The sequence below is a fragment of the Aphelocoma coerulescens genome, chromosome 13 (assembly GCF_041296385.1).
Source record: "Aphelocoma coerulescens isolate FSJ_1873_10779 chromosome 13, UR_Acoe_1.0, whole genome shotgun sequence".
Classification (NCBI taxonomy): domain Eukaryota; kingdom Metazoa; phylum Chordata; class Aves; order Passeriformes; family Corvidae; genus Aphelocoma; species Aphelocoma coerulescens.
The window spans coordinates 1,972,403-1,997,830 of record NC_091027.1 but is presented as its reverse complement, the minus strand read 5'-3'; the positions used below and the strand labels follow the sequence as shown (position 1 = coordinate 1,997,830).

The 25,428-nt window shown below is 55.2% G+C and overlaps 1 protein-coding gene across 2 annotated transcripts; it reads left to right on the top strand.

The window, feature by feature from the left end:
- Window positions 1-531: 531 nt before the first annotated feature.
- On the top strand, window positions 532-25,428 carry ADRB2 (adrenoceptor beta 2). Of its 2 annotated transcripts, none has more exons than XM_069029100.1 (2): window positions 532-1,895; window positions 23,514-25,428. In XM_069029100.1, the coding sequence occupies exons 1-2, from the start codon at window positions 722-724 to the stop codon at window positions 23,546-23,548; spliced, it is 1,209 nt and encodes a 402-aa protein (XP_068885201.1). In that variant the 5' UTR covers window positions 532-721; the 3' UTR covers window positions 23,549-25,428. The 2 variants fall into 2 exon arrangements, with proteins under 2 accessions (XP_068885201.1, XP_068885202.1); XM_069029101.1 differs by lacking the exon at window positions 23,514-25,428 and adding an exon at window positions 2,013-2,394.

The window sequence follows — 25,428 nt, the reverse complement described above, 5'->3', positions numbered from 1 at the left end:
TGGGTGACATCCTGTCACGAGTTGTCACCAACGAGGATGGGCTGCCAGGGGTTCTCCAGTGCCAGGAGCCCCAGAGTCCTCAGGATTTTCCCGGTGCCGTGTGTCCCGGTGGCACCCAGGGAGCACCCAGGATGCGTGGGTGAGGTGGGAACGCTCCGCGCAGGCAGCGTGGGGACATTTGTGACACAGGGCGTGCACGTGGGGCACTGCAGGCAGAGGCCAGGCGGACATGGCAGTGCGTGGAAAACACAGGATCACCCCGGGGCGGGGAACAGGAGAACACCGCGAGCGGGGGACCGGGGGGGGGGGGGGGGGGCACACACGGAGCAGGGAGAGCCCGCGGTGCGGGGACACGGCGGGGACGCAGCGCGCGGGGCGGGGACGCGCGTGGGGCAGGCGGGGGTGGCCGCGGGGTGCGGGGGGGCTCGGGGTGCGGTGCCGGCTGCCATTGGCTGCGGCGGGCTGATGTCACGGGCTGCTGTCACTTAAAAGCTCCGCGGCGCCTAACGGGCTGGGACACGGGCTGGGACACGGGCTGGGACACTGCCGGGACACTGCCGGGACGGGACGGGAGCGGAGCGGTGCCAGGTGCGCGCAGCCGAGCGGCCCCGCACCTGTCCCGCACCTGTCCCGTATGCGCGGCCCTCGGAGCGGCGCCGCGGCTGCCGAGCGCTGAGCAGAGCCGAGCCCCCCCCGCCGCCCCCGGGGCTGCCGCCGGGCCATGGCCGCGGCGGGGACAGAGCTGCCCGGCGGCAACGCCAGCGCCAACCAGAGCGCCGCCGACCCCACGGTGTCGCGGGACGTGTGGGTGGTGGGCATGGGCATCCTCATGTCGGTGATCGTGCTGGCCATCGTCTTCGGCAACGTGCTGGTGATCACGGCCATCGCCCGCTTCCAGCGCCTGCAGACTGTCACCAACTACTTCATCACCTCGCTGGCCTGCGCCGACCTGGTCATGGGGCTGGCCGTGGTGCCCTTCGGGGCCTGCCACATCATCATGGAGATGTGGAAGTTTGGGAACTTCTGGTGTGAGTTCTGGACCTCTCTGGACGTGCTGTGTGTCACGGCCAGCATCGAGACCCTGTGCGTCATCGCCGTGGACCGGTACTTCGCCATCACCTCCCCGTTCAAGTACCAGAGCCTGCTGACCAAGGGCAAGGCGCGCGTGGTCATCCTGGTGGTGTGGGTGGTCTCGGCCCTGACCTCCTTCCTGCCCATCCAGATGCACTGGTACCGGGCAGACCACGAGGACGCCATCCGGTGCTACGAGAACGAGATGTGCTGTGACTTTTTCACCAACCAAGCCTACGCCATCGCCTCCTCCATCATCTCCTTCTACCTACCCCTCGTCGTCATGGTCTTCGTGTACGCCAGGGTCTTCCAGGTGGCCAAGAAGCAGCTGCAGAAGATAGACAGGAGTGAGGGGAGGTTTCACACCCAGAACAAGGAGCAGGAGCAGAAAGGGGGAGCCGGGCACCGCCGCTCCTCCAAGTTCTTCTTGAAGGAGCACAAGGCCCTCAAAACCCTGGGCATCATCATGGGCACCTTCACGCTGTGCTGGCTGCCCTTCTTCATCGTCAACATCGTGCACGTCATCCAGGACAACATCATTCCCAAGTACGTGTACATCCTCCTGAACTGGCTGGGCTACGTCAACTCTGCCTTCAACCCCCTGATCTACTGCCGGAGCCCCGACTTCAGGTACGCCTTCCAGGAGCTGCTGTGCCTGCGCAGGTCCGCCCTGAAGATGTACGCGAACGGCTACTCCAACAGCAACGGCAGGAGCGACTTCAACGAGGAGGACCACGGCTACCCCCTGGCCTCGGATAAAACCTGCGACTTGCTCTGCGAGGAGGGCTCCTTCCCTCGCCCCGAGGACTTTTTGCACGGCAAAGGTACTGTGCCCGGCGGGGCGGGTGCTGGGGGCTCCGGCGCGGCAGGCGGGGGTGGCACAGAGGAGCCTTTCCAAGGAGAATCAAGCTCCTTTAATAACAACAGTGATTCTCTTCTAGAGAGCGCCTGAAACCTAATGGCTGCAGGAAACCCCAAACTCAAACTCTCTGCAAAGCGGGGCCGGCCCCGGGCAGGGCGGAGGGGCTGCCGGCAGCCCCCTGGTTCGGGGCGCGACCCGGGGATGGGGGATGCCAGGCTGTGCAGAATGCTCGTCCCTGGAGGGACTTCCTGGCCGTGGCCGGGACTGAACTACCTCATGACCTTGCTGGGAGCTGGGAGCGGGGCTGGACCCCCCCCCTGCACCGGTGGCAGCCCCGCAGGACTGCTCCCGGTCCCTTCTTCACAACCCAACTGGCGGCCGTGGGGGTGGCAGGACACCTGGGGCGGGGGCGGTGGGATTGTCCCTGCCAGGGGCCGGGGGCGGAGGTGGCATTGTGCGACAAAACGGCGGGGAAGGGATGCAGGGAGCGGGGCTGAGCGCGGCTCGGCAGGCTCGGGGCTGCTGCCGGCGCTGGGTCACTCTGATCACCGCCCAGGAACTGCGAGCGCTTCGCGGCGTTTTGTTTTGCCGAGTGCTACGGGACTTTCTGCAGGAAAAAAAATATAGAAATAAACGGAGCGTTTGCCTAGAATGTGAGCCTGTGCCTGCGGGACTCAGGAATGTGGCACTGGGAAGTTGGGTGACACGCGGCGACAATCACAGCCCGGCGCTTTGCGGCCAACAAAAGCTTGTAAAGCGCCCGGTTTGTTTAACTCCAGGGCTCGGATGACAGCGAGCCGGGGAGGTGGGAGGGGAGGAGGTTTGGATTTTCCATGGCACCTTGGAAGCGCAGCTCCGGCCGCGGGACGGCTGCGGGTCGCTTGCGGTGCGTGCGGAGGGGTTTCTGCCCCGTGTGCCAGGCTCTGCCAGGCGTCCCCGGGCAGGACAGGGCTGCCTCTCCGGGAACAGGACAGTCCCTGGCTGGAGGGGAGCGGCGATTTGGGCTGGGGGCGCAACCCGCTGCGACAGGATGTGCAAGTGCGGGGTTCTTTCAAGAATCCTTGGGAAAGGTGCAGGAAAAGCCGCTCCCGGGACCTGCCGGTGCTCCGGGGGCCGCGGTGTCCCGGGGGATGCTTGGGAGCCCCCGCATTTCCACGGGGGTGTTGGTGGCGTTGTCGCTGGGGCCGTGCCGTGGTCACTTTGGGGGTGTGGGGGTTGCTGGGTGCCCGGCAGGGCTGGATGGGTTGTGGGTGATGGGTGAGCAGCCCGGAGCCGAATCCCGATGCAGGAGGAGGCAGAGGGGCTTTGGGGCAGCGCCGTGCCCCGTCCCGGAGGGGCCGTGCTGGGATGGGGGTGGAGCGGGGTTTCGGGTTACCGACACCTCCCGGCAGTCCCCGTGTGGCCTCGGCTCTCCTGGCTGCTCTCAGGACCTGCCCCGAGCTCCGGTGCCGACAGGGCTGGAGGGGAATCCCCCCGGATGGGCAGGGAGCAGGGAGGGTGTCACTGCTGCTGCTCTCTGCTGCTGCTGCGAGGTGTGGGGACAAACTCCTCGAGCCCTCACACCCCTCAGGGTAAAACCCAAGGCTTTGGGAACTCCTACTGCTCCTTTTGTTCTTTCCCAATGTGGTCCTGATGGAGAAAGGTGCTGGGAAGGAGGAGCAGCTGTAGGAGCCGTCTCCTCCTCTAACCCTGTGACTGACCCGGCTCCTCTTGTCACCTTCGCAGCTCAGCACTGCAGCAGGGGCAGGGAATGTGGCTGAGAGCCCTTCCCTCATCTTCTGTCTGCCTGTGCCCTCACCAGCAGTGCCCCAAGGCCTCGGAGTGTGAGGCAAAGGAAGGGTGTGGTGACACGGTGACACTTTGTGGCGTGAGAGGCCGCAGGGCAGCCCCTCAGATAAACATTAACAGGCTGCTGAGCACGGGACACCCGGGGCAGGAGCGGGGCTGGCAGTCAGGTGCTCTTTGCTTCGTGTTGCACAAGCACCGAGAGGTGAGAGGCTGTGGGGAGGTGTGGAGTCGGTGTAGGAGCACACTGGGTGTAGGTGCACACTCGGTGTAGGTGCAGACTCGGTGTAGGAGCGGACTCGGTGTAGGAGCACATTCGGTGGAGGTGCACCCTCGGTGTAGGAGCACACTGGGTGTAGGTACACACTCGGTGTAGGTGCACACTCGGTGTAGGAGCACACTCGGTGTAGGTGCAGACTCGGTGTAGGAGCACACTGGGTGTAGGTGCACACTCGGTGTAGGTGCACACTCGGTGTAGGAGCACAGTGTAGGTGCACACTCGGTGTAGGTGCACACTCGGTGTAGGTGCACACTGGGTGTAGGTGCACACTCGGTGTAGGAGCACACTGGGTGTAGGTACACACTCGGTGTAGGAGCACACTCGGTGTAGGTGCACCCTCGGTGTAGGAGCACACTGGGTGTAGGAGCACACTGGGTGTAGGAGCACACTCGGTGTAGGTGCACACCCGGTGTAGGAGCACACTGGGTGTAGGAGCACACTGGGTGTAGGTGCACACTCGGTGTAGGTGCACACTCGGTGTAGGAGCACACTCGGTGTAGGTGCACACTGGGTGTAGGAGCACACTGGGTGTAGGTGCACACTCGGTGTAGGAGCACACTCGGTGTAGGTACTCACTGCAGATGCAATGTAGCTCGTTGCAGGCTGTGATTATTAAATAGCATTCAGGGGAAATGAGAATTAACCTTTGATTGCAGAGATCAATATCTCCTGCCTTGTTTTATCTCCTGTATTTTGGCTCTCGCCAGGCACCTCTATTCTGTGATGCCCAGTGCCCTGTGGGTTTGAGGGTAGCAAGGGCACAGAGGGACAAGGTGTCCCGCAGTGATGGGGTCAGGCCAGCCCCCAGCAGGCTCAAATTCTCACCAGTTTGAGGCAGGACCCTCTGGCACAGAGAATTCCCATGCCCACATCTCTGTTGTGGTTTGTATTTTCACTGTGATTAATTATTTGCGTTTCGGTAGCACTCGTGGAGCAGGATTTGTTGTCCAAATAATGGCTCTGTTTTTTTGGCTGCCTCTTCTTACTTCAGATATTGTGGCTGTGGGTAGCCAAAGCTGAGAGTTGAGCAAGTGATTATTTACAGAAGCACTCCAGCATCCAGAGCATGTGGACGTGGAAGGGACAGGGAATTTTGGGCTGTTTGCACTGACAAGTGACCTCGGTACTGCAAAGCTCAGCTGCAGTGTCAGGAAGCCTTTGCAGTGGAGTCTGAGAGCTGAAGAACTGATTTCTTTCCTCTAAGGCAATGTTAGTAAAACTGGTGAAGTAGAAACTGTGCTGTTCTGGGGGCAGCTGGAATCAACAGAGAGAAATATTGGAGGAAAAAATATTCTGGCACCACCAAAGCCAAACCTTGCCATGGTTAGAAAGAAAGAGCTTTGTCCTGCTAAAATATTTTCTATTAAAAAGATAGTTTTAGAGACACATTAAAAAATGGAGCATTGAAGTCAGGAGTCACTGTTTAAACTGGATTTTAGGATTTTACACTGGCAGAGAGTTGGCTCAGCTTAAACACATCTGACAAAACACACGGTGGTGATTTCATCCGAGGGAAATCAGTGACAGATATTAAATTCTTCCTGCAAACAGAGCAGGCCAAAGCAAATGCTGTGCTGCTGCTTGTACCTCGTGCCACTGCCACAGAGGTGGGGACACAGAGGGGACACAACCCCCAGGTGCTGGTGTGCAGCCAGCTGGAGCTTGGCCCTACATCCACTGCTTTTATCCACTTCGGCCAAACAGATTGGTTTTGTTTTTCAAGTCTTGGTGGAGTGAACGTCACAAACACGGCTTTGGTGTTGTTACAAAATACTGCCCTCGCTGTGGATCACGTTTGGGATGGGGGCAGCTGCAGTTCCCACATCAGGGCTGTCTTGGCTTCATCCCCCAGCACAGAAAGCTGCTGGGTTACGCCAATCCTTTGCCTCTCGGGAGAATTCCTGGACAGCTTTGGCTGTCTGGGCAGCCAGGGCTGGAAACGCTGCTTGCTGTGGCGCTGGGGAGATGTGGAAGTGAACAGGGAGCTGGCAGAGGGAAAAGGGTCTGGGTGCAGATCCCCACCTGGAAGTGTGGCTCGAGCTCCTTTTGAGGACTGGCTGTTCCCAAAGTGCCTCAAATCCCAAACTGTTCAGCAGTTCCTGAAGTCCAGTGTTGCCCATGGGTGCATCTTGCACCGGCCGGGGGTGTCAGGGCTGTGCCTGCCCCAGGAGCTGGGCCCCACCCTGGGGTTCAGGTGAAGGGGAGGCCCCAGCACAGCAGAGAGGGAGGGCAGAGATACCAGTTATTAAATGTCCCCAAGTGTTTGAAAATCAGCCAGGGATGAGGAGTGTGGAAAGGAGAGCCCACAGAGGGAGTGGGTGTGTGAGCAGCACCCAGCGTGCTGCTCCCCAGCTCTGGCCCCTCACAACTGCTGGGCTTCACAGAGCTTGTTGCAGGGGTTATTTACTATAAGGGTCATGTTCGTGCCACCCCAGGAGGGCACTGCCAGGCTGGCTGGCAGTAAACAGCAGCCTGGACTTTATCTCCAGCATCTCTTGCCCTTCTGGGATAGAATCACAGACTCTTTTAGGATGGAAAAGGCCTTGAAGGTCGAGTCCAACGTTAACCCAGCATTCCTGTTGATCCAGATCCCTTTGCAGAGCTGTCCTACCCTCCAGCAAGCTGACATTCCCTTCCAATTTAGTGTCATCTATGAACTTAACGAGGATGTACTCAATCCCCTTGTCCAGATCATTGATGAAGATGTCAAACAAGACTGGCCCAAACACTGAGCCCTGGGGACACCACTGGTGACTGGCCACCAGCTGGATTTATCCATTCCTCACCAGCCTCTGGGCTTTTAACCCAGTCAGGTTTATCCCAGTGAAGAATGGACCTATCCAAGTTAAAGTTTCTCCAGGAGAATGCTGTGGGAAACAGTGTCAAAGCTTAATTAAAGTCCAGGTAGGCGTCATCCGCAGGCTTTTCCTCATCCACGGAGTTGTCATCCTGGCACAGGAGATCAGGTCCCTGCTTTCCAGCCCAGGGGGTACCTGGAGGACAACCAGTCTTATTCCAAAAGACCAGGAAGGCCTTGAGTACCTCAGCCTCTCCCTCATCCTTTGTCTTTCCCCAACAAAGGATGGAGGTTCCCCTTAGCCCTCCTTCTCTTGCTGCTGTATTTATAGGAACATTTTTAAGTGTCTCTTCTGACAGCAGCCAGGTTAAATTCTAGCTGGGTTTTGGTGCCTCTGACTTTTCTCCCTGCATCACCTCCCTGCATCCTTGTTGTCCTGAGTTTCCTGCCCCTTTTCCAAAGGCCCGAGACTCTCCTTTTTTCCCTTAATTCAAGACAAAACTCTCTGTCCTGCCAGCCTTGTTTTCTCCCCTGCCAGCTCCTCCAGCACACGGGCACAGCCTGCTCCTGCACCATTAATTCCAGCTCCTGCTGCCAGGAGTCTCAAACCTCCCCCCAGACTGAGGGAAGGGCTCTGTCCCTCCCTTTGCCAGCCCTCTGCCTCCCGGTGTTTATTTTCCCTGGGAGATGAATCCATTTCCCAAGGAGATGGGTTTATGAGCACTCTCATTCCTCTGGCAGGAGGGAGCATGGCCTGCCCTGCCTGTTCCCTTCTCTGCTCTCTGTCAAAGTGCCACCCTAAAAGCAGCAGGGAAGCAGAGGTTTCCCGACCAGGCAGTGCCTGGCAGTGTCCCTGGGCTGTGGGGACAGAAGGGGCACGCAGGGAAGGTGCTGCTGCTCTTGTCACAGCGTTCCCCCCGTGTTCCCCTCCCCAGCTGCTGGGGCAGCCCCTTGGCTGACCCCACTGTTTGGTAACTCCTCAGGTCTGCAGTGGGATGGGGCCCAGAGCGGTTCTGCGGGTTCAGGGGAGCACAGGCTCTTGTGAAAAGCTGGCCTGGCCTGGCTGTGGTTCTCGGCAGACAGGCAGTGCCACTCCGGGCTCCCCGAGACCCGTGTTTCGCAACATGAGGGCTCCTTTCGTCACTGTTGTCACACTCTGCTTGGTTCCTCATCTCCGCAGCCACCTCGGCATCTCCTCCCTGTGCAAAAATCTCTTCCAGTGTGAAAGCTTGGCTGTCTCTAAGACTCCAACCCAGCAGCCCCAGCATTTCCCCCCCTTGTTACACTTTTATTGGAGCTCTTCTGCAAGCAAACATGAGCACTAATCTCCCCTTTGCTGGGGGCAAAGAGAACATTTTGCAATGAACACCCAGCCCGGGCTGTGAGGATGCTCTCACTTGGCCACACCCTCTCATCAACACATTTCTGTGGGGCACCAGCTGCCCCCACAGCAGCCTGGAGGTGCTTTCTGTCATATTCCAGAGCGGGGCAGGAATATCCCAGCAGCACTGGCTCCTGGAGATGCTGTTCCTACAGCTGGTAGTAGGGCAGACCCTGTGGAACAACCTCTCTCTGTCGTACCCTCGTGTTTGCCTGGCACGAGCAAAGCCCAGCCAGCTCAGTTGGGGTTTTAGGGACACAGCCTGGGGTCCAGACGGAGCTGGAAACGGGAGTTTCCACAGCTTGGAAGGAGGTTCTCTCTCCTGGAGTGTTGTAAGAGCAGGACACAACCCCTGGGTCGGGCAGTTGGAATTGCTGTGGGTAAAGGTGCTGAATCAAACACAATATTTAAGGGGGCACCGAGCTTCTCAAAACTTTCACATGAAAAAAGTGGATTTGCTGCTCCTCCGTGCGTGACATTTCAGTTTTCCCATTTTCCCTATGGAAAGGAGCATCCAGCTGAATTTCTGTGTGATATTGCCAGTGCCAGTGGGGGGTGATTGGGAAATATTTCCTTGTTTCCTGTCCTTGGTAAGGTCGTTTTTGCACAAGTGCATACATAGATACGTGTGTGTGAACCCATTGTCTGTGCACAGCAGTACGTAGATCTGTACATAAACAGGGAGGTGGAAAGGCTTTGCTGTGCCAGCTAAATGCAGAGATGAAGATCTGTATGTTCAAAACTCGGAGTATTTATTGCAGCTCCTACTGACTGACGTGTTTAAATAAAGAGGGTTTATGGGGTTTATGCTCTAGTCGAGTGTCCTTGCTTAAAGCCATTTCTCCCATATTTTCCAGCGTTTTCCTAGTGAATCCGTCAGGGCTCATTAACGAAAACCAACACCTCAAGGAGCAGGGAGGAAACACAGTGTGGACAAAAATGTCATGAATTTACACAGTGCTTTGAGCCCTGGCAATGGGGACGGGGTTGTGGGTGCTCAGCACTCTCTGGTTTTCCCCTCTCCCATCAGGATCTGCAGACAGGGGTTTAAAACCCCACCTGCTTCTCTGTTTGGACTGGCAACACTGGCAGCCTTGGATGGCTCCTGTGCTCCCACAGCAGCACTTCCAGCAGCTGGGAGGGTTTAATCCTCTGTTGCTGGTCACCAGTGCCAGATCCCCTGGGACTGGGAGGGAGCTGCAGCTTCCCCAGCTGTGGGGGCTTGCGGTTTGGGCTGGAAGAAGGTGATGGGGTGACTTGTCCTGCAGGAATGGGGTGGCAGCAGCATGGTGTGGCAGGACTTAGGACTTTTTTAGGATTAAAAAGCTCATGGAGGTGTTTCCTTGGATAAACATCCACTCTCCTGGCCTGTCCTCTGTTACCTGTTGTCCTGATGTCCCTCTTGCTTCAGGTGGGAGTGAGGAAAGACCATGAGTGATGCAAAGCAGGATTGCAGCCCAGCATGTTGCAATGACAAGGATTTTGTGCCCTTTGTGCCACTTAAGCCCACGGTGGAAGCCTTGGCAGCAGAGGCCACTGTGTGCCCGGCACATTGCGAGGCTTCTCCTTTCCACAAAGAACAGCAGGGAATTGGTGTGCAGCTCAGACAGGGGGAGATTGCACCAGGCACTTCCAAAACACATCAGATGCCCAAACTATAATAATTTGTGCTTTCCAGGTTTAGAGAGCACCAGCCATCGCTGACTGCAGGAAGGAAAAATCAGCCAGAGCTTCAGCATCTGTAGGGGAGCAGCAGCTGCCACCCATCTTCCCCTGTTCCTGTTAAAACAGGACATTCCTGCAGGGGACATTCCACATCCCATCCTGGAATGGTGGTTGGTCTTAAGAGGTGCTCAGAGCCAGTCTGGATTTCCCAGCACGAGGTGATTGCCCCCCTCCCGGCTCTGGTCCTCCAGGAATGCCAAAGGAAAGGCTTTGGGGAGCCACAGTGGCCACTGGCAGAGCCTGAGGGCTCACAGACACAATTCCACAGGCACAGAAGCCACAGCAAGGGGATCTCCCAGCCCTAAAAACAGTCCCTCAGCCATTCAGGGAGGTTCAGGCTCTGCAGCCTCAGCCCAGGCCTGAGAAATGCATAAACAGCCAAGTGGCCTCTGGCAAGGCCCTTCCAAGTCCTTTTTCCCTCATGTAAATATTTTTTCCTCTTAAGTGTAGGCAAGTGTGAAAAACCTCTCCTTAATCTTTTTTTTTTTACCTCCCTGGCTGAAGGAAATGCTTGTTCATCCCTGGGTGGGAACAGCTTCATCTTGAATTGCTGCAGCTGAAGAGCCAGGCTGCTGAAAACGTTTCTTATCACCCCCAAAGCCATCCTGCAACCAGATTAAATGGTGCCTGTCAGGACATGACCTCCTTGGTGGCTGTTGGATGGAGGTCCCATGGGACAGCAAATTGTGAGGGAGCCTTGAAGAAATCTTCAGAAGCAGTGCAGAATATCCTTGGGGCTTCAGGATTCCAAAGCCTGAAAGTCCCACCCTGTTGTGTTGGACATGTGAGTGGAAATGTGAGGCAGTTTTTTTCTGAGAAAAACTGGAGCCCTAAATCAGTTTCTTGCTGCCTGACCCTGAAATCAAATGTTTATTCATATCAGAAGTTATGTTTTCTGATAGTTGGTCGTGACAGGAAGTGTGTCTGTATGCAGCAGAGCTGGTGGGAGCCCCAAAATATCTGCAGGGGAGCAGGGTGGGGGAACTGGGTCAGTTCACTGGGGAATCTGTTCTCACTGCTCAGAGCTTTCCTCCCACTCCATTCCCCTCACCTGCGTGGGAAAGGCTGGGATCAGGCTGCCACCCCTCTTTCCCAGCCCTCTGCCAGCTGAGCTCTGTCTTGTGAGGATCAGAAGTTGTTGCTGCTTGTGGTTTCTGAGGCGAAAAGTATCAGTGCCTTGTGCAAGAGAATGATGCTGAGATAAACCTTTATCAGCCTGGCCTGGTGGTGAGGCCTCAGCAGAACCCAAACCCTGCTCTGATGCTCTGCCTTGACATGAGAGTGGCTCGTGACCTTCTTTAGAGAGCCAAGCCAGGCTCATGAGCTGGGGTTCAGCTTTACAGACAAAAAATCCCTTTGGCACAGCACTGAGGCAGAGGGGAGCTGCAGAGGGCAGGACAAAGGGAGAGCACAGGCACAGAGAGAAGGTTTGTGACTCACAACAACGAGGCTGTTTCTCAGTGACGTGATTTGCACAGCTCACTTGGAGCTGGCTCCGTGCTCCCCTGTCCCTCCGGGGCTCCTGCTGCAGAGAAAGCCCCTTCTTAAAAGGGGATCCTCGGGGTTCCTATTTATAGCAGGGAAAGTGCTCCAGGAGAGTCTCCCAGCCCTGAATGAACATCTCCCCGGGAGCAGGGCATGCACAGGCTGTTCCCCTGCAGCCCCAGCCCCTCCTGCTGACATTTGCCAGGCTGGAAGGGACGGTGGCATCTCCTTGGTGCCGCAGGTGGTGCCACAGGAGGCGGTGGCACAGCCTGGCAGGACCAGGAGGAGGCAGGGCCGGGGACAGGCTGCTCCAGCGGGGCTGCCCGGCCCCTTCCGTGGTGGGAAGGGAGGGGAGCGGGCTGTTCCCAAAAGGAAAGGTCAGAGCTGGGGGTGAGGAGCCTCCAGGGCAGAGCCAGCAGGGCTGGGACTGTGGTTTCGAGGCAGGACTTGGGGATGTTGGCCAGGAGAGGCAGGAATTGTGGCCAGGAGAGACAGAATTAATTGAGGATGGGCGGAAAGGATTGTTGGTTTGAAGGGAAGCATGAAGGGCCCTGCAGGAGTGCAGGATGAACAATTCCTACCGGCCTGGAATGTCCCCCTGGACCTCGGAGAGACCCAGCATGGGGTGCTGGGTCCAGTGCAGCTGCTCAGGTTTGGTCTCAGGCTGGGCTGGCTCCAACCCTCTGATTCCAAAGCTGTGCTAAAGGCTGCAGGATGGGATTTTAGTTCGCCACCATTACATGGCCCAGCTTTGGGAATTTTCCTTTCCCGTATGATTTACAAAACCAGAGGCTTGCAATAAACTCAGAGTGGATTCAGGGATGGTTTCTTTCTCTGTCCAAAAATTCCATTTAGCACTCAAAACTTGGAAGGGGAAAGATAATGGTAAAACTGGACAACTGTTTTAGGACATGTTTGGACAACTGCAGCTGTCTAAGGAGGCTCCCATCAGCTCTGCCATGAAAGTCAAATCCAGCACTGGCTGGTGATGGAAAAAGAAGGAATCTCTGGAACACTGGTAAAGGGCAAGGTGGAGGCAACCAAATAAGAGAGGCAATGTGAAATATAGCCCAAGGAGAGTATAAAAAGATGGGGAAACAATTCGAGATGAGAAATCAGTCCTAGGAGGCGAAATGACTCGAGCACCAGCAGGAAACTCAAGAGGCTGGATCCCCTGGAAAGGGAGGGAGAAGGCAGGAATGGGCTGCAGAAGAGGAAGCAGCGCTGGGAAATGCTGTGAGAGCAGGATCTGCACCTCAGAGCAGGATCTGCACCTCAGAGCAGGATCTGCTCCTCAGAGCAGGCAGCCTGACCGGTGCCTCTGCCCTCCCACGTTGGCCATTCCCCTGTCTGCTCCAGAGCTTTGTGGGGAGGAAGGTTGCCTCTGGAATGAGCAGTAGCTTTGCTTCCTTCTCGGAGCTGCTCTGCTGCCTGCCAAGGCACGGCTGGGAGGGCGTGGAGCAGGCGTTCCTGTCATTCTGGAGCCGTGGATGCCTTTGGGGTGAGTGTGTGACAGGTATGGAGACAAACCAGGACAGCCGTGCTGTCCCCCTGCACGGGGGTGGCCTCGGTGGTGAGGAGGTGGGAATGGGGAATCACAGAACCACTGAGGGTTGGGAAAGACCTCTCAGATCATCGAGTCCAACCTTTGACCACTTTGCCAGCCCAAAGAGCTGGAGGGGAAATGGGGTTTTCCCAGCTGAAGGGCTGTGGGAAGGGGTTGGGTACCTGGGATGCTGCTGGGCTTTGGCACCAGTGTTGCTCCCAGGAGTTTTACTGCTCTTAGTTTGCTCTTTATTTATCACCCTGGGGTGTCTCCACCCCAGTGCCAGGGGAGTTGTCCAAGTGTCCAGCCTAATTTATACTCCCAGAGCCGGGAAGGGGAATGTTGATTTATTTTTAATGACAATCCCCTCTGCCTTGTGCCATAGGGCTCCAGTTTTGGGAAAAGCAGGGAAAAAATGAGCCCAGGCAAATGAAACCATTTCGCTTTTACCTGCAAATGGCATCAAATATGTGCATGATGCCAGCCAGCAGCTGTGGTTCGTTTGGAAGGGCCAGGTCAGCGTTGTCACCTCTCTTGCTGTGTCCACCCCACTTGTCCCCGTGGTGACCAGGGCTGTGGCCATGCTGTGTCCAGCGCCCCTGGGAACAGGAACACCACTGTCATTGCCACTTTGCTGAGGTGGTTTATCCTTGGGCAGCCCCAGAGGAGGTGAGGAGTGGCCCAGGGAATTCTAGACTTCCCATGGGAAGGTGGCAACCCACGGGATGGGGACCTGGGCAGGGCTGTGGCTGTATTAGGGATGTGAAGCATGACCCAAATCTGGACAGGAGCTGTCCTGCTGTGCAAGGAGCCCTTGGAACATGGAGATATCTGTCCAATGTCCGTATCCACCCCTGAAAAGCAGCTGCCTGGGTTATGCAGTCCCTGGGTGGAGATGGTGCTGCTGCTGACACACACACAGGACTTGGTGGTGCCCAGATGTTCCTCCCGGCTTTGTGTATAATTCCTCGAGACCTCAGTCCTGTGTGAGGCACCAAGGCTTTGGGATGAGGGGCTTGCTGAGCGGCAGGAAGACAGAAATGCAGCGTGAAGGTGTCACCCTGCTCCGAGGTGACAAACAGCGGGGCCCAGATTAGAAACCAGCGTGTGCCCTGGTGACTCATCGCCCATCCCGGTGCCACCTGCCACTGCCGCCTGCCAGGACCTGCCACTGCCGCCTGCCAGGACCCTGCTGCCTGCAAGGGCACCGTCCCTGCTCACATTCCCAGGAGCTGGGAGAGAAGATGCTTCCCAGTGACCACACATTGTCCATCCTTGGCTGCCTCAGCAGGAATCTGAGCCCCAGCCCGATGCAGATGCACCCAAGGATGAAACCCTTCTCTTTCTTTGCCAGTTTTGAGGGTGTCTGGGAGACCCCTCCGTCCAGGTCTTTCAGATCACAGGGGAGATGAGACACCAGAGCTGGACCCCCGAAGGATAAGACACCATCCTTCACTCCAGTCATGCAATCCTTGCCTGGCAGTAGTGGAAAGCCATTTTCTGCTGTATTTTTTCAGTCTTGAGTAATCCTAACCTAGAAGTGGCTGCATCCCCTTCGAGCTTATTTCATTAACCTTAAGTACCTGCTAAATTCTCTTCCTCCAGCCGCTGAGGAAGCGGGTTGTGTTTGCAGAGAACTTTCTTCCTTCCCCCTCCCCTCCGGAGTGATTCCGAGGGTGCCTCATTCCATTTCTCGAGGATGAGGCGATTGCATCAATGCAAATGGGGCCGGAGGAGTCGCAGGCTGATCGTGGCAATTTCGGGACAAACGCTAATTATAGGGACAGCCAAGCCGGGCCCACTCTGGGGCTTCCTCCGAGGAAATCCCCTGTGGGTTCAGCCAGGAGTTCCAATTCCTTTTTGTTACAATTAATAACAGAAACGTGCCAATTTCTGGAGGAACCACAGGGGTGGGTTATCCCGCTCAGAAGTTGCTTGGAAATTTTTCAGGCAGTGTCTTTGCAGAAGGAGAGGGGTGTCCACCTCTTCCCTGGATAGATGGGACAAGCCAGAGGGACATCACCTCCTAAATCTGTGTCTCCTGCCCCTGCTCTGCGCTGCTTCTCTCCGCAGGAATCCTCACCCCCATCCACGGCTCCCTCAAAGGATGGCGATGGGAATAACGAGCACTTTGTTGCTAATGATAGAGACAATTTAGAGACGAGCTGCTGAGGGATTAAAGGGCTGCTGGACTGGTTTCGGAGGTGAGAATAATGGAGCTGAGTAAATGTGTGGAGCTGAATAAATCCCACCCGCTCCTCCTTTCATCTTCCTGACATGGAATCTGTCAACGTTTGACTTCCAGTAATTTATGGAAAGCTCGGTTATCATTCCCAGACCCTTCTTATGGATTTCTGTGCACAGCAACCACTCTCTCATTGCACAGCACAGGTTTTTATTGGCCACTTTATGTGATCCTGAGCCCAGCTCTGTCCTCCTGCCTTCACAGGGAGCCTTGGGACCACCAGGGTGGAAGAACCAGACAATGTCACCCAGCTCTGTAAAAAGCTGGGGTCCTTCAGATTTCAGTGCTGTTATAACTATGAAGGTGATTTAAAATAAAATACACCTGAAACCCTTCCATATCAGGCCCTCCGAGAGCTGTAGGTGAGCTCCTTGAGCTCCTCTCATTCCTGCTCAAGTGTTGGGACCATCCATTTCCAAATGGGGTTTCAGGTCACAGCTGGGCCTCTCAATCTTCCTAAACAGGAGGGAAATTGCAGTAAATAAGTGACCAGAATGAAAACCTTGCGTCCCCTTAACATCCTGCCCCTGCCATTTCTGCACATTCCTGGACTTTTCCTTCTGCAAGGGGTGTCTGTCTCATTTCCAGCCCCATCTCTGGGAGTCAGGAGGACAGACGGGGCTTGCTGTCATTGTGCACAACTGGGATTTGCCCTGGAAAGGGTGGATAAGGCAACCCCAAGCTCCTTGGCTGAGGACAGCAGTGCTGCTGCTGACAGGGCCATGGGGGCAGGGCTGCATCCATCAAGTGCAGCGGGTCACCGTGACTGAAACCCTGAGATCACCAACGAGCCCAGCTCCACCCCGCAGGGAAATCTTTTTATATCTCCCCATGGCAGATGCCAACCCCGTGCTCACTGCCTGCAGAAGGGGCTTGCCAGGGAGCAGAGCAGGAGAGCCCCGCGGGCTGCGCTGCTGTCACCGCTGGGAGCCGGGCTCTGGGAAAGCAGCTTGTGTTTACCCAGGTGCGATGCCCGCTCCACCCGTGGGTGCCTGGCCCTGCCTGGGTGCTGTCTGAGCTGCAGAGCCTCTGCAGGGCCGTGTTGTGTCTGCCTGTGATACCATCAGCACCCGCTGCCAGCCCCGCTGCGGCGGCGCCGCTCGGCTTTGGTGAGGGAACCAAAGCTCGGTGTGAACCCAGCCGTGCTGGAGCGTTTGCCACACAGGTTCAGCCCTGCTGTAAGCCCTGGGAGTGTTCACCAGGCCTTGGCACAACTCCTGTGCTCCACCCTTTGATGTGGGTGAGGAGGATCAGGGAAAAAAATTTGGGATTTACTCTCATGGAGGAGCAGCTACTGCTGAGCAAGCGATTGCCCGAGGCGATTTTGGGAATGAGATTTAAGCTCTGGAGCGGCTTTGGAAACAGTTAGTGGGGATGTGTTGCACAAGAGGCCAGCTGGGGCTCTGTCCCTCTCCCTGCCCCGTGGAATTGTGCATTTCTGATCCGATGGTCAGTGATTTAATGGGATGGAAGATCCGCAGGATGCCTCAGGAGCAGCGTCCTCCAAAATCCAGTGATTTAACCAAAGTGCAGGAATTGCCGCTTACACTCCTCCAGGTTGTCTGTGTGACTCCAGCAGGGATGAAATAGATGTGTCTGCTATGGGGTTGCTTCTGTGGGAAGTGAGAAATGGGGTCAGTTTTAATCCATGAAGTTCCATGAGGAGGGGGTGGGAAGGAGAGCTCATGGATGCTCTGCACTGGGCAGAGAATGAGGGGCATAAAGTCTCCAAAAGAAGATTTTCCTCTTGTCCTCAGGTGGGAGACAGCAGCATGAGCAGGAGGAGAGGATACCCCTGGTTTTGTGGGAGGGAGCAACCCCTGGCTGAGCGCTCATTTGCCAGGCACTGTTGGACTTCCTACAATAAAAATCCTTCTGCATTTTCCCCTGACACCGAGATATTTTGCATAAAACAGTCAAACCGACCGCCCCAACTCCATTTACAAGTTTTCCAAGAAATCCTCGGAGCGGTCAGAGGAAATCAGAGTTCGGAGCTGAATTCCACAAGCGATGACGCCGAGTCTGGGGAAGGGTTTGCACTGCTGCAATCCAAACGTCCACAAACGCTTCTATCTTAAAATGTGGGATGTTTTCAGTGTGGATCCCCTCTGGGCAGCCACAGGCACCTGCTGATCCCCCACTTCTGTCAGATCCTCGGCTCTTTCCTGTCTAGAGGATCATTGGTTGCTATTTTCTTGTGAGGATTTGGTGGTGTCTCCATGGTTTTTCACATTCCATGACCTCCTGAGCTTGGCACGCGGCAGTGCTCCCACCTCTGTGTTTCACAGCATTGCAGGAACCGGGAGGGAACTCTGGAGATCATCCCAGCATCCCACCAGAACCCCCTGCTCGCAGCAGGGCCAGGGAGAGCAGCTTGCTCAGAGCTTTGTGCTTGGATTGTGGCAGGAGGGAACTGAAATCCCATCCCAGACCTTCCTTTGTGTGGAATCTAAAGGCAAATGGAGGAGAGAATTCAAAATCCCATCCCAGACCTTCCTTTGTGTGGAGTCCAAAAGCTGGTGGAGGAGAGAATCCGTTGTTCCTACAGGGAGAACGTTGTTCTGCTCATTGTTTGGCTTGGGTTTAAGCCTGTATTAGTTGGAGTATCTGCAGAGGAAATTGGGTGTAAGCCAGGCTTAAGGACAAGTCCACACTCCGCTGGCATCACACCAAGAAAAGGGAATTACAGTGCCACAAACCAAGGGAAAAGTGTTGCCTGCGTTGGTTTAGATGGGATATTGGGAAGAAATCCTTCCCTGCGAGGGCTGCCCCATCCCTGGCAGTGTCCAAGGCCGGGTTGGGCGGGGCTTGGAGCACGCTGGGGCAGTGGGAGGTGTCCCTGCCATGGCAGGGGTGGCACTGGATGAGTTTAAGGTCCCTTCCAGCCCCAGTCGTTCCATGATTCTATCCCTGCTCCCTCTGTTGGGAACAACATTCAATCTGTTCAGTGATTTAAAAACCCCCACAAGACCCAAAGCAAACAGTGTCCTTCCACTTCCCCAAAATTCAACAAAAGAGAGAAAAAAACCCTCAGAAAAGCTGGGACAAGGGAAGGAGAGGGAAATGGGATAACAGAGCTTTTAAAAGCCTGTTGCTTTGCAGCTGTTCCCATCCTGGCTGCTTTCCAGAGGTACTTGGATGATCCTCTGCCAGGAAAAAAAAAAGTCCTTTAAACCCATCATTTGATGGGGACATTATTCCTCAGCAAAGGAAATGAAAATCCAGGTTGGGGATTTCAGAATGGAACTGCACCCGTGTGGGAGCCGGGGATCTTCACTCAGGTAGATTTGAGCAATATCCCAGTGCTGGGAGATCCTTCAGGTGGGGACTAAGGACACAGAGGACCTGGATCTTCAGAGAAGTCTGATGCCACAGCCAACAAGTGGAGATGTGGAGTTAATCTGGTGCCTGGCCGGTGGGGAAAGCTGGACATGTGCTAAGGACTGACTGGGAAGTTGTGTCCCAGTTTGGCTTCGTGGCACTGGCTGCTGGATCCCAGTCCCTAGGAGAGCTCCTGGGAAAAGGGGATAAAATAAGCACAACCTGGTGCAGGGGAGGACGGCAGGGGGGAAATGCCCTCCCTGGGCTGATGGATGCTTTGTAAAGTGTCCAGAGGCATTCCCAAGGCTGGGACCTGGGAGTCAGGGATGAACTCTGCAGGAAAGGTGCTGCAACAAACCCAGGAGCATCCCCCTGTGTCACCTGGAACATCACCTTGCACAGCCAAGCACGGAGGTGCCCTAAAGCCCAGGCTTGGAACAGCAGAGTGCAAGGGATGAGGTGGAATTTTTTCCTTTCCTCGATGAAAGCGATCATCAAACAGACTAAATCTGGGGTTGGGACACTCTGGGGTTTTTTTGTGTTACACCTTGGCTTCTTATCAGGCATTCCCAGGTTCTTCTTTCCCCTTGAGCTGTGCAGAAGCACCTGATGGTTCCTCTCCTGTTGCTGTGCCCCGGGATCCCTCTCACACCCTGCTCTTGGAGCAGATGCTGTTGGAAGGTTCCGGGAGGAATTGTTGGCAAATGGGGGATGACAGGTTGCAGAAACAGGATAAAATAGCAGGAGTTTCCAAGGAGAGACTGGAGAGGCAGGAAAGGAAAGGGGGGGCAGTCTGGAGATGAGCTGTGCCAGGCCTGACTGGGCTCTGAGACCCCTGCTGAGGTACAGACTGTGCAGGGCAAGGCTGGCAGATTCTCCTGGTTCCTGGAGGGCTGGAGCAGGAAATTCTGTCTTTCTCTGCCCTCATTCCACCCTGAATCCTTGGATTGCTTGGGGAAGAGCTGCTCCCTTGCAGAGAGCTGAGTTAGTCCCAGGGTTGGGCTCCATTTCCATGGAGCTCCCACGGAGGTTTCCACAGGGTACACTCCAAATGGAAGGAAGCAAATCTAAGATTTATGGAATCACAGAATACCAGAACAGTTAAAAATCATCTCATTCCACCGCAGCCGTGGGCAGGGACACCTCCCACTGTCCCAGGCTGCTCCAGCCTGGCCTTGGACACTGCCAGGGATCCAGGGGCAGCCACAGCTGCTCTGGGTACCCTGTGCCAGGGCCTGCCCACCCTCCCAGGGAAGAATTCCTTCCCAATATCCCATCTAAATCTACTCCCTTTCATTTTGAAGCCATTCCCTGTGTCCTGTCACTGCTGTTCCTGCTGATTTGCAAAACCACTTAGTGCAAAGCACTAAGACAATCCACAGGGAATTTTTTTTCCTCTTCATCCTCTCCTTGACCCCTTGGGAAATGTCCCATGGGAGCCATTTCAAACTCCCCCTGTGACTCTGTGGGCAACAATCCATTCCCATTGACTGGAAAGGGAATTTTGACTTTCTCATCAGCTCTTCACCCTGTGGAATGGCTGTCCTTGAGCCTGGGATTAATTAGGACTAATGACCTATTAATTAGGATTAATTAGGACTAATTAATTAGGACTAATGACCAAAAATGTCATCATCATCAGGCTTCCACCTCTCCTAGGGCTGTCCTGAACCAAAAGAAGGGAATGTAAAGGAGTGAATTCCAGCTGGGAAGTTGTTAGCAAGACCGTGCATCCCTTGCTTTGTGGGGTGTGGCTGATTCATCCCGCTGAATCCAAGATTCCCACAGGTGAACAGGCACTGCTCAGGACCAGAGGCTGCAAGGTTTCCTCAGCCAGCTTCTGTTTTGAATATTAAGCTTTGCCTTGTGAACCTTGAGGAATTCAGCTCCCAGGGCAGAGGAAATGTTGGAAGGGGTCAGGCGAGCTGTGCTCTGTCCGTGTCCCTGGGAGCAGCCAGCAGCATTCCAGGCCAACATCTGATTTTGTGCTTTTACGAGGCAGATGTTTGGGAGAAGGGATGAGCTGTTTACTCGAGCTGCCATCTCCCAGCCCTCCTCCCTCCGCGCGCGCTCACGCCCGGAGCCCATAAATAAAGATTCCTGGGATTATGCCGCTGTTTGGGCTGCCCTGCCTTCCATCAGGACAAGCTGCCAGCCCTGCTCCCCCTGCACCTCAGTTTCACTGGGGAATAAATCAGTGAGGGCTAAATCCTCTCCCGGCGACGCGGGGATGAAGGCGGGATGGCCGCGCTGACGTCGGCGCTGGCGTGGAATTGCGAAGGGGAGTTTGACTCCTTGATTTCAAAGCGGTGCTGCTGATTTGCACAAGAAGGGCTTGGGCTCAGCCTGTCCTAGGCCTGAACTGCAAGGCGGGGTTTGCTCTGGGACGCGGCGCTGACGGCAGAGCAGTTCCGTGGATTTTGCTGGAATTAAGTTGATGGAAATGAGTTGTAGCTTGAGCACGCTCCGGGTCTCAAAGAGCTCCAGATCGTTAATGAAGGAAAGGATAAATCCTGGGGAAAGGGATTCGTGCCATTGCCCAACACTCCTCCAGGAGAGTCCTACAGGGATGAATCCCACTCTTGGGGTTGTGTGGGGCTGATGATGGAGAGCAAGGCAGTGGTGCCCTCACACCCTGATGGACACCAGGCAGATGTCTGTGGAGGAACCGGAGATTCCAGCTGATCCCACCATGTGGAGGAACAATTTCCACCAGGGGAGGAACTGCCCCTGGAAGTGGTGCCAAGAGCTGGCCTGGAGGGGTGGGAATGCTGCCCTTGGCTGCACTTTTCTCCTCCAAGAGGACACAAAAATTGTCGAAGGCAGCAGTCAGAGTGTTAATCCTTGCTCGCTTGTTCCTCTAGATTTTCCCACCTTTTTTTAAAGGATTAGAAGGGAAAGAATGTAAAAAAGGTGCTGGCCCCTCTCTGCTGTGGCTCCAGCCTGCAGCCTGTGGGTTTGAACAGTCTGTGGATACTTCTCCTTGAATATTAAAATTAATAATTACGGATATAAAGTGGATATTTCCTCTTGAAGCTCTAGGGCTTCCCAAACAACCTCACTACCTAAAGAGACTTTGTAAAGGAGCCTGGAATTCTGGTGGCTGCTCTTGGGGAAGCTGGAGAGCCCAGTGGGCACCTCAGGGCCTGCCAGCCTTGCCCCATAAGTGCCCCTGGACACAGGGTGATTTACACCCCTCTCCTGGTGGCACCTGGCCAACTCTGAATTGTTCATAAGTGACTTTTCTAATGGCTCGGAGCGGCTCGGGTTGGCCAGGGTGAGATGCAGTCACGTGTGGCACGGCTGCTCTCGGGGTCCGGGAGGAGCACTGGGTGACCTGGAGGTGGCACCGAGCAGGATGTGGGGTCAGCAGCTCAGGCTGGACCTGGCACCTGCTGAGAGTGACCCCAGAGGTGCCTCCTTGTCCCGCACTCAGCTGGAAGGCGCCCGTGGAGGTGCAGGGAGAGGTAACAGAACCCTGTCCCGGCTCTCCCACCCGTGCTGTTCTCACTGAATGGCTGCTCACGGTGGAGTCTGCTAGGAGGGAAACCAAACTGGGACTGTTGCCATGGGAACTGGAGTTTGGATGGGAAGCTCATCCAGTGGGGCAGCAGGAAGAGGGCTTTGGACTTCTGTCTCCTGTCAGGCTGTGTGGCTTGGGTTGGAACACCACACAGTCATTACTGTGATAATCTTGTTGTAAGATATCCAGAAACATCGACTTCCTCTGTTTTCCTGGGAAAAACGAAGCCAGGATCTCAGCCCCCGGCCTGGGAGGGATGGGGGTGATGAGCAGCACCACTCTAACGAGCAAAGCTCTCTAATTACGGTGGCAGCAATTAAGTCCCAGTGGTGAGGGATGCAGAGCTGGAGGCACAACCTTGCTGTGCTCCGTGCTTCCGTTTCCTGAACGCAGAAATGGAATTATTTTGGAACATTCCCTTTTCCTTCCCACTTGAACTCCACAAGCGGCTTTGCCCTGGGAACTCTGGGAATGGTTCAGGCTTCCTTGGAAGCTGACAAGCACCATCTATAGGATTGCTGCAGAAGAGGCCTCGGGATCCCAGCTGAGGAAAAACGGCAGAGGAGCTTCACTCCGAGTTTCCAGATTTGTTCTGGAAAAACTCCAGCGTGCTCAGCATTCCACAGCGCACAAAGTCACGGCTTTCATCATCCACCCCTCATGTCTGGCTGGATTGTCCATCCTGGATAAACTGCTGGGCCTTGGTCCCACGGGGGAATGTTGCCTGTGGAAATTGCTGGAATTGCAGAGCCAGGATTATTTCACACGGGGATTTTCTAAAGAGCTCATAATCTGCAACATTTCCAGTTTTCCTCAGGAACTGCAGGGACAGGACAAGGGGGAATGGCTTCAAACTGAGAGAGAGGAGGTTTAGGTGGGATATTGGGAAGAAATTCTTCCCTGAGAGCGTGAGGAGGCCCTGGCACAGGTTGGGAGGGAAGAAGGAAGGGAAGGAGGGAGCGAGGAAGGAGGGAAGGATGGATAAACACACTTTGCAGGGCAGATGGAGTGCAAATAATCTTTTTAAAGAGATGCTGGCAAGGGACACTGGTGCAAATCATCCCTGTCACGTTGGAACTTCATCCTTGATTTGCACAAGAAATACAACTCCAGTTTGGATACCCAGAATTCTTCCAAGAGAGGCATTGTGTTCCCAAAGAACAGATACGGGGTTTTTTTTCCTCTCTGCAGATCCATTTTGGCTTTAAAGCTGTTTTCTTCTCCTACATGCACAGATGATAATCTTTTACATGTCCTTATTAAAAAATATCACTTCCAGAAAATAAAAACACGGGCATATTCTGTACTTGTTCCTTTCTCTATCTCCAAATTAATTTCCCATTTTTCCACCTGACTTTTCTGTCATTTGGTATCTCCACAACCAAGGAAAGAAGTTTAATCTCTCCTCTGGCTTTGGCATCTGAATCCCTCCTCTATCCCAACCTCTCCAGGCTAAATTAATGCTGTTCTCCCTCCTTTTGTTTCCCCACAGAGATCCCTGGATGTCCAGGAATGGTCAAGAGCTGAATGATCCAACCTCTGTTCCTCACCACCCTGAGCTCATGAGGGCTCTGGAGAGATGGAGTGGGAGCACGGCCTGGCTTCCCTGAGCCTGGGGATGCTGTGGGAAGTGACTGCCTTGGCAAAGGTCCTCATCCCAACCCATGGCCCATCGCACAGCGCCTCCAGGAGAAGCTGGGGAAGGACAACCAAGGGACCAGGAGAGGCTCTGAGAGCCTTGGAGGACACTGGGAAAGAAGCTACAGGGAACTGAAGGAGGGAATGGCCAAACCACGACGAAAGGTGCCGAGGGTTTTTTTTTGCCCTTGGAAAACCCTTTCCAAAAGGGAGCACCCGGGCCAGGTGTGGTCTCCAGGTGGTTTGGAAGAGGCACAGCCAGGTCACTGCCTCATGGCCAGCTCAGGAGAGCAGCAGGACGTGCTCATGGCAACCTGTCCACGCCCTGCTTGGGGATCCAGGTGAAACAGGAATCTGTCCAAGACCAAGAGAGAGGAGCGTGGAAGATTCCTTCTGTTCATTCTGTGCTTGTTTCTCCTTCTGGTGTCTTCTCTGTCTACCTCTTCTTCTCTAGAGAGCACGGGGGGCCCTGACTGTCACAAAGGAGCAGAAGGATTGGCACAGAGCAAATCCTGCCCCGTGCAGATGGAATGTGGCCTTCATTTGCTCCTTGCTCCCAAAAACCTCCAACTGTCCTGCCTGGACCTTGGCCGTTGGAAAGGCTGGGGCCTGGCCATCCCTTTCCTTGCAGGAAGTCACATTTTAGCAGGACCAGCCACCCTTGGGAGCCAAGATTTACCACCTGAGGCTCATGACAGAGCATCCATCCCTCTCCTGCAGCTGTGGGAAGGAGCACATTGAGCTCCTGATTTTGGATCGTGGAAAACCCACGGAGCAGAGAAAGAGATGGAGGGAGTGATGGTCTCAGGCAGGAAACAGCAGGAAAAACTGACTGAAATCCATAGGAAAATGTGCACCTTGGACTCGGCCCAGCTGCAGCTCTCTGGTCACTGAGCTGCTCCCGGAGCTGGGCAGAACGTGCTGGTACTGAACTGCGGGAGCCCCATCTCAGACCTTCCCTCTCGGGCTTCCAGCTGCAAAACCTTTCCCTCAAGTGCAATCCTATTTATTTATTTATTTTTCTCGCTGCTTGATGTGAAGCTGCTAAAGGAGCCCCCTCCCCACAAACACCCAGGGCTGTGGGAGGGCACAGAGCAGAGGGGCAGGACACAAGGACACCTCCCAGCAGACCAGGAGCAGCCTTCTGGGGAAGGTGTCCTGCTGTGCTGGGCGGGTTGGGCTTGGTGGCCTTCAAGGGTCCTTCCAACCCAAACCATTCTGTGGTTCTGGAAGATTTGAAAAGGGTGCCTGGAAGCGTCCGAGGATGGTTGGATGGAGCTCTGAGCAGCCTGGGATAGTGGAAGGTGTCCCTGCCCATGGCAGGGGGTGGAATTAAATGATTTTTAAGGTCCCTTCCAACCCAACCCATTCCACGATGCTATGGACACGGGGTGGACACACGAGGCAAGAGCAAAAGCTGAGACCAGAACTGCTGTCCCTGGGGTGGGGGTGCAGTTTTGATCTTTCAAGGACTAAGAGCCAGCTGGGCAGGGCTTTGTTGGGAAGGACAGAGGCTGCAGGGCTGGGCAGTGCCTCTCTATCCCCATTTTCTTTGTGCAGGGTCTGTGTCTCTGCAAGAGTTGCTCACCTGGGGGGCTCTCCGGTGCCCTGCTGCTCTCCCACAGCTCCCATGCTTTCAGGATACCCTGAAATCCCTTGGCACAGCTCCCAGCTGCTCCAGGAGAACCTGATTTCTCCCTTCCCTCTGAAGTGCTTTGTCCAAACCTGCCAAAGGGAGATATTTCCCAACAAGAACCTGTTCCTCAGAA

Coding starts and splice junctions, on each gene's coding strand:
- ADRB2 (XM_069029100.1), top strand. CDS start 722: ATGGCCGCGGCGGGGACAGAGCTGCCCGGCGGCAACGCCAGCGCCAAC. Junction 1,896..23,513: donor GGACTTTTTGCACGGCAAAG/GTACTGTGCCCG, acceptor GTTTCCCCACAG/AGATCCCTGGATGTCCAGGA.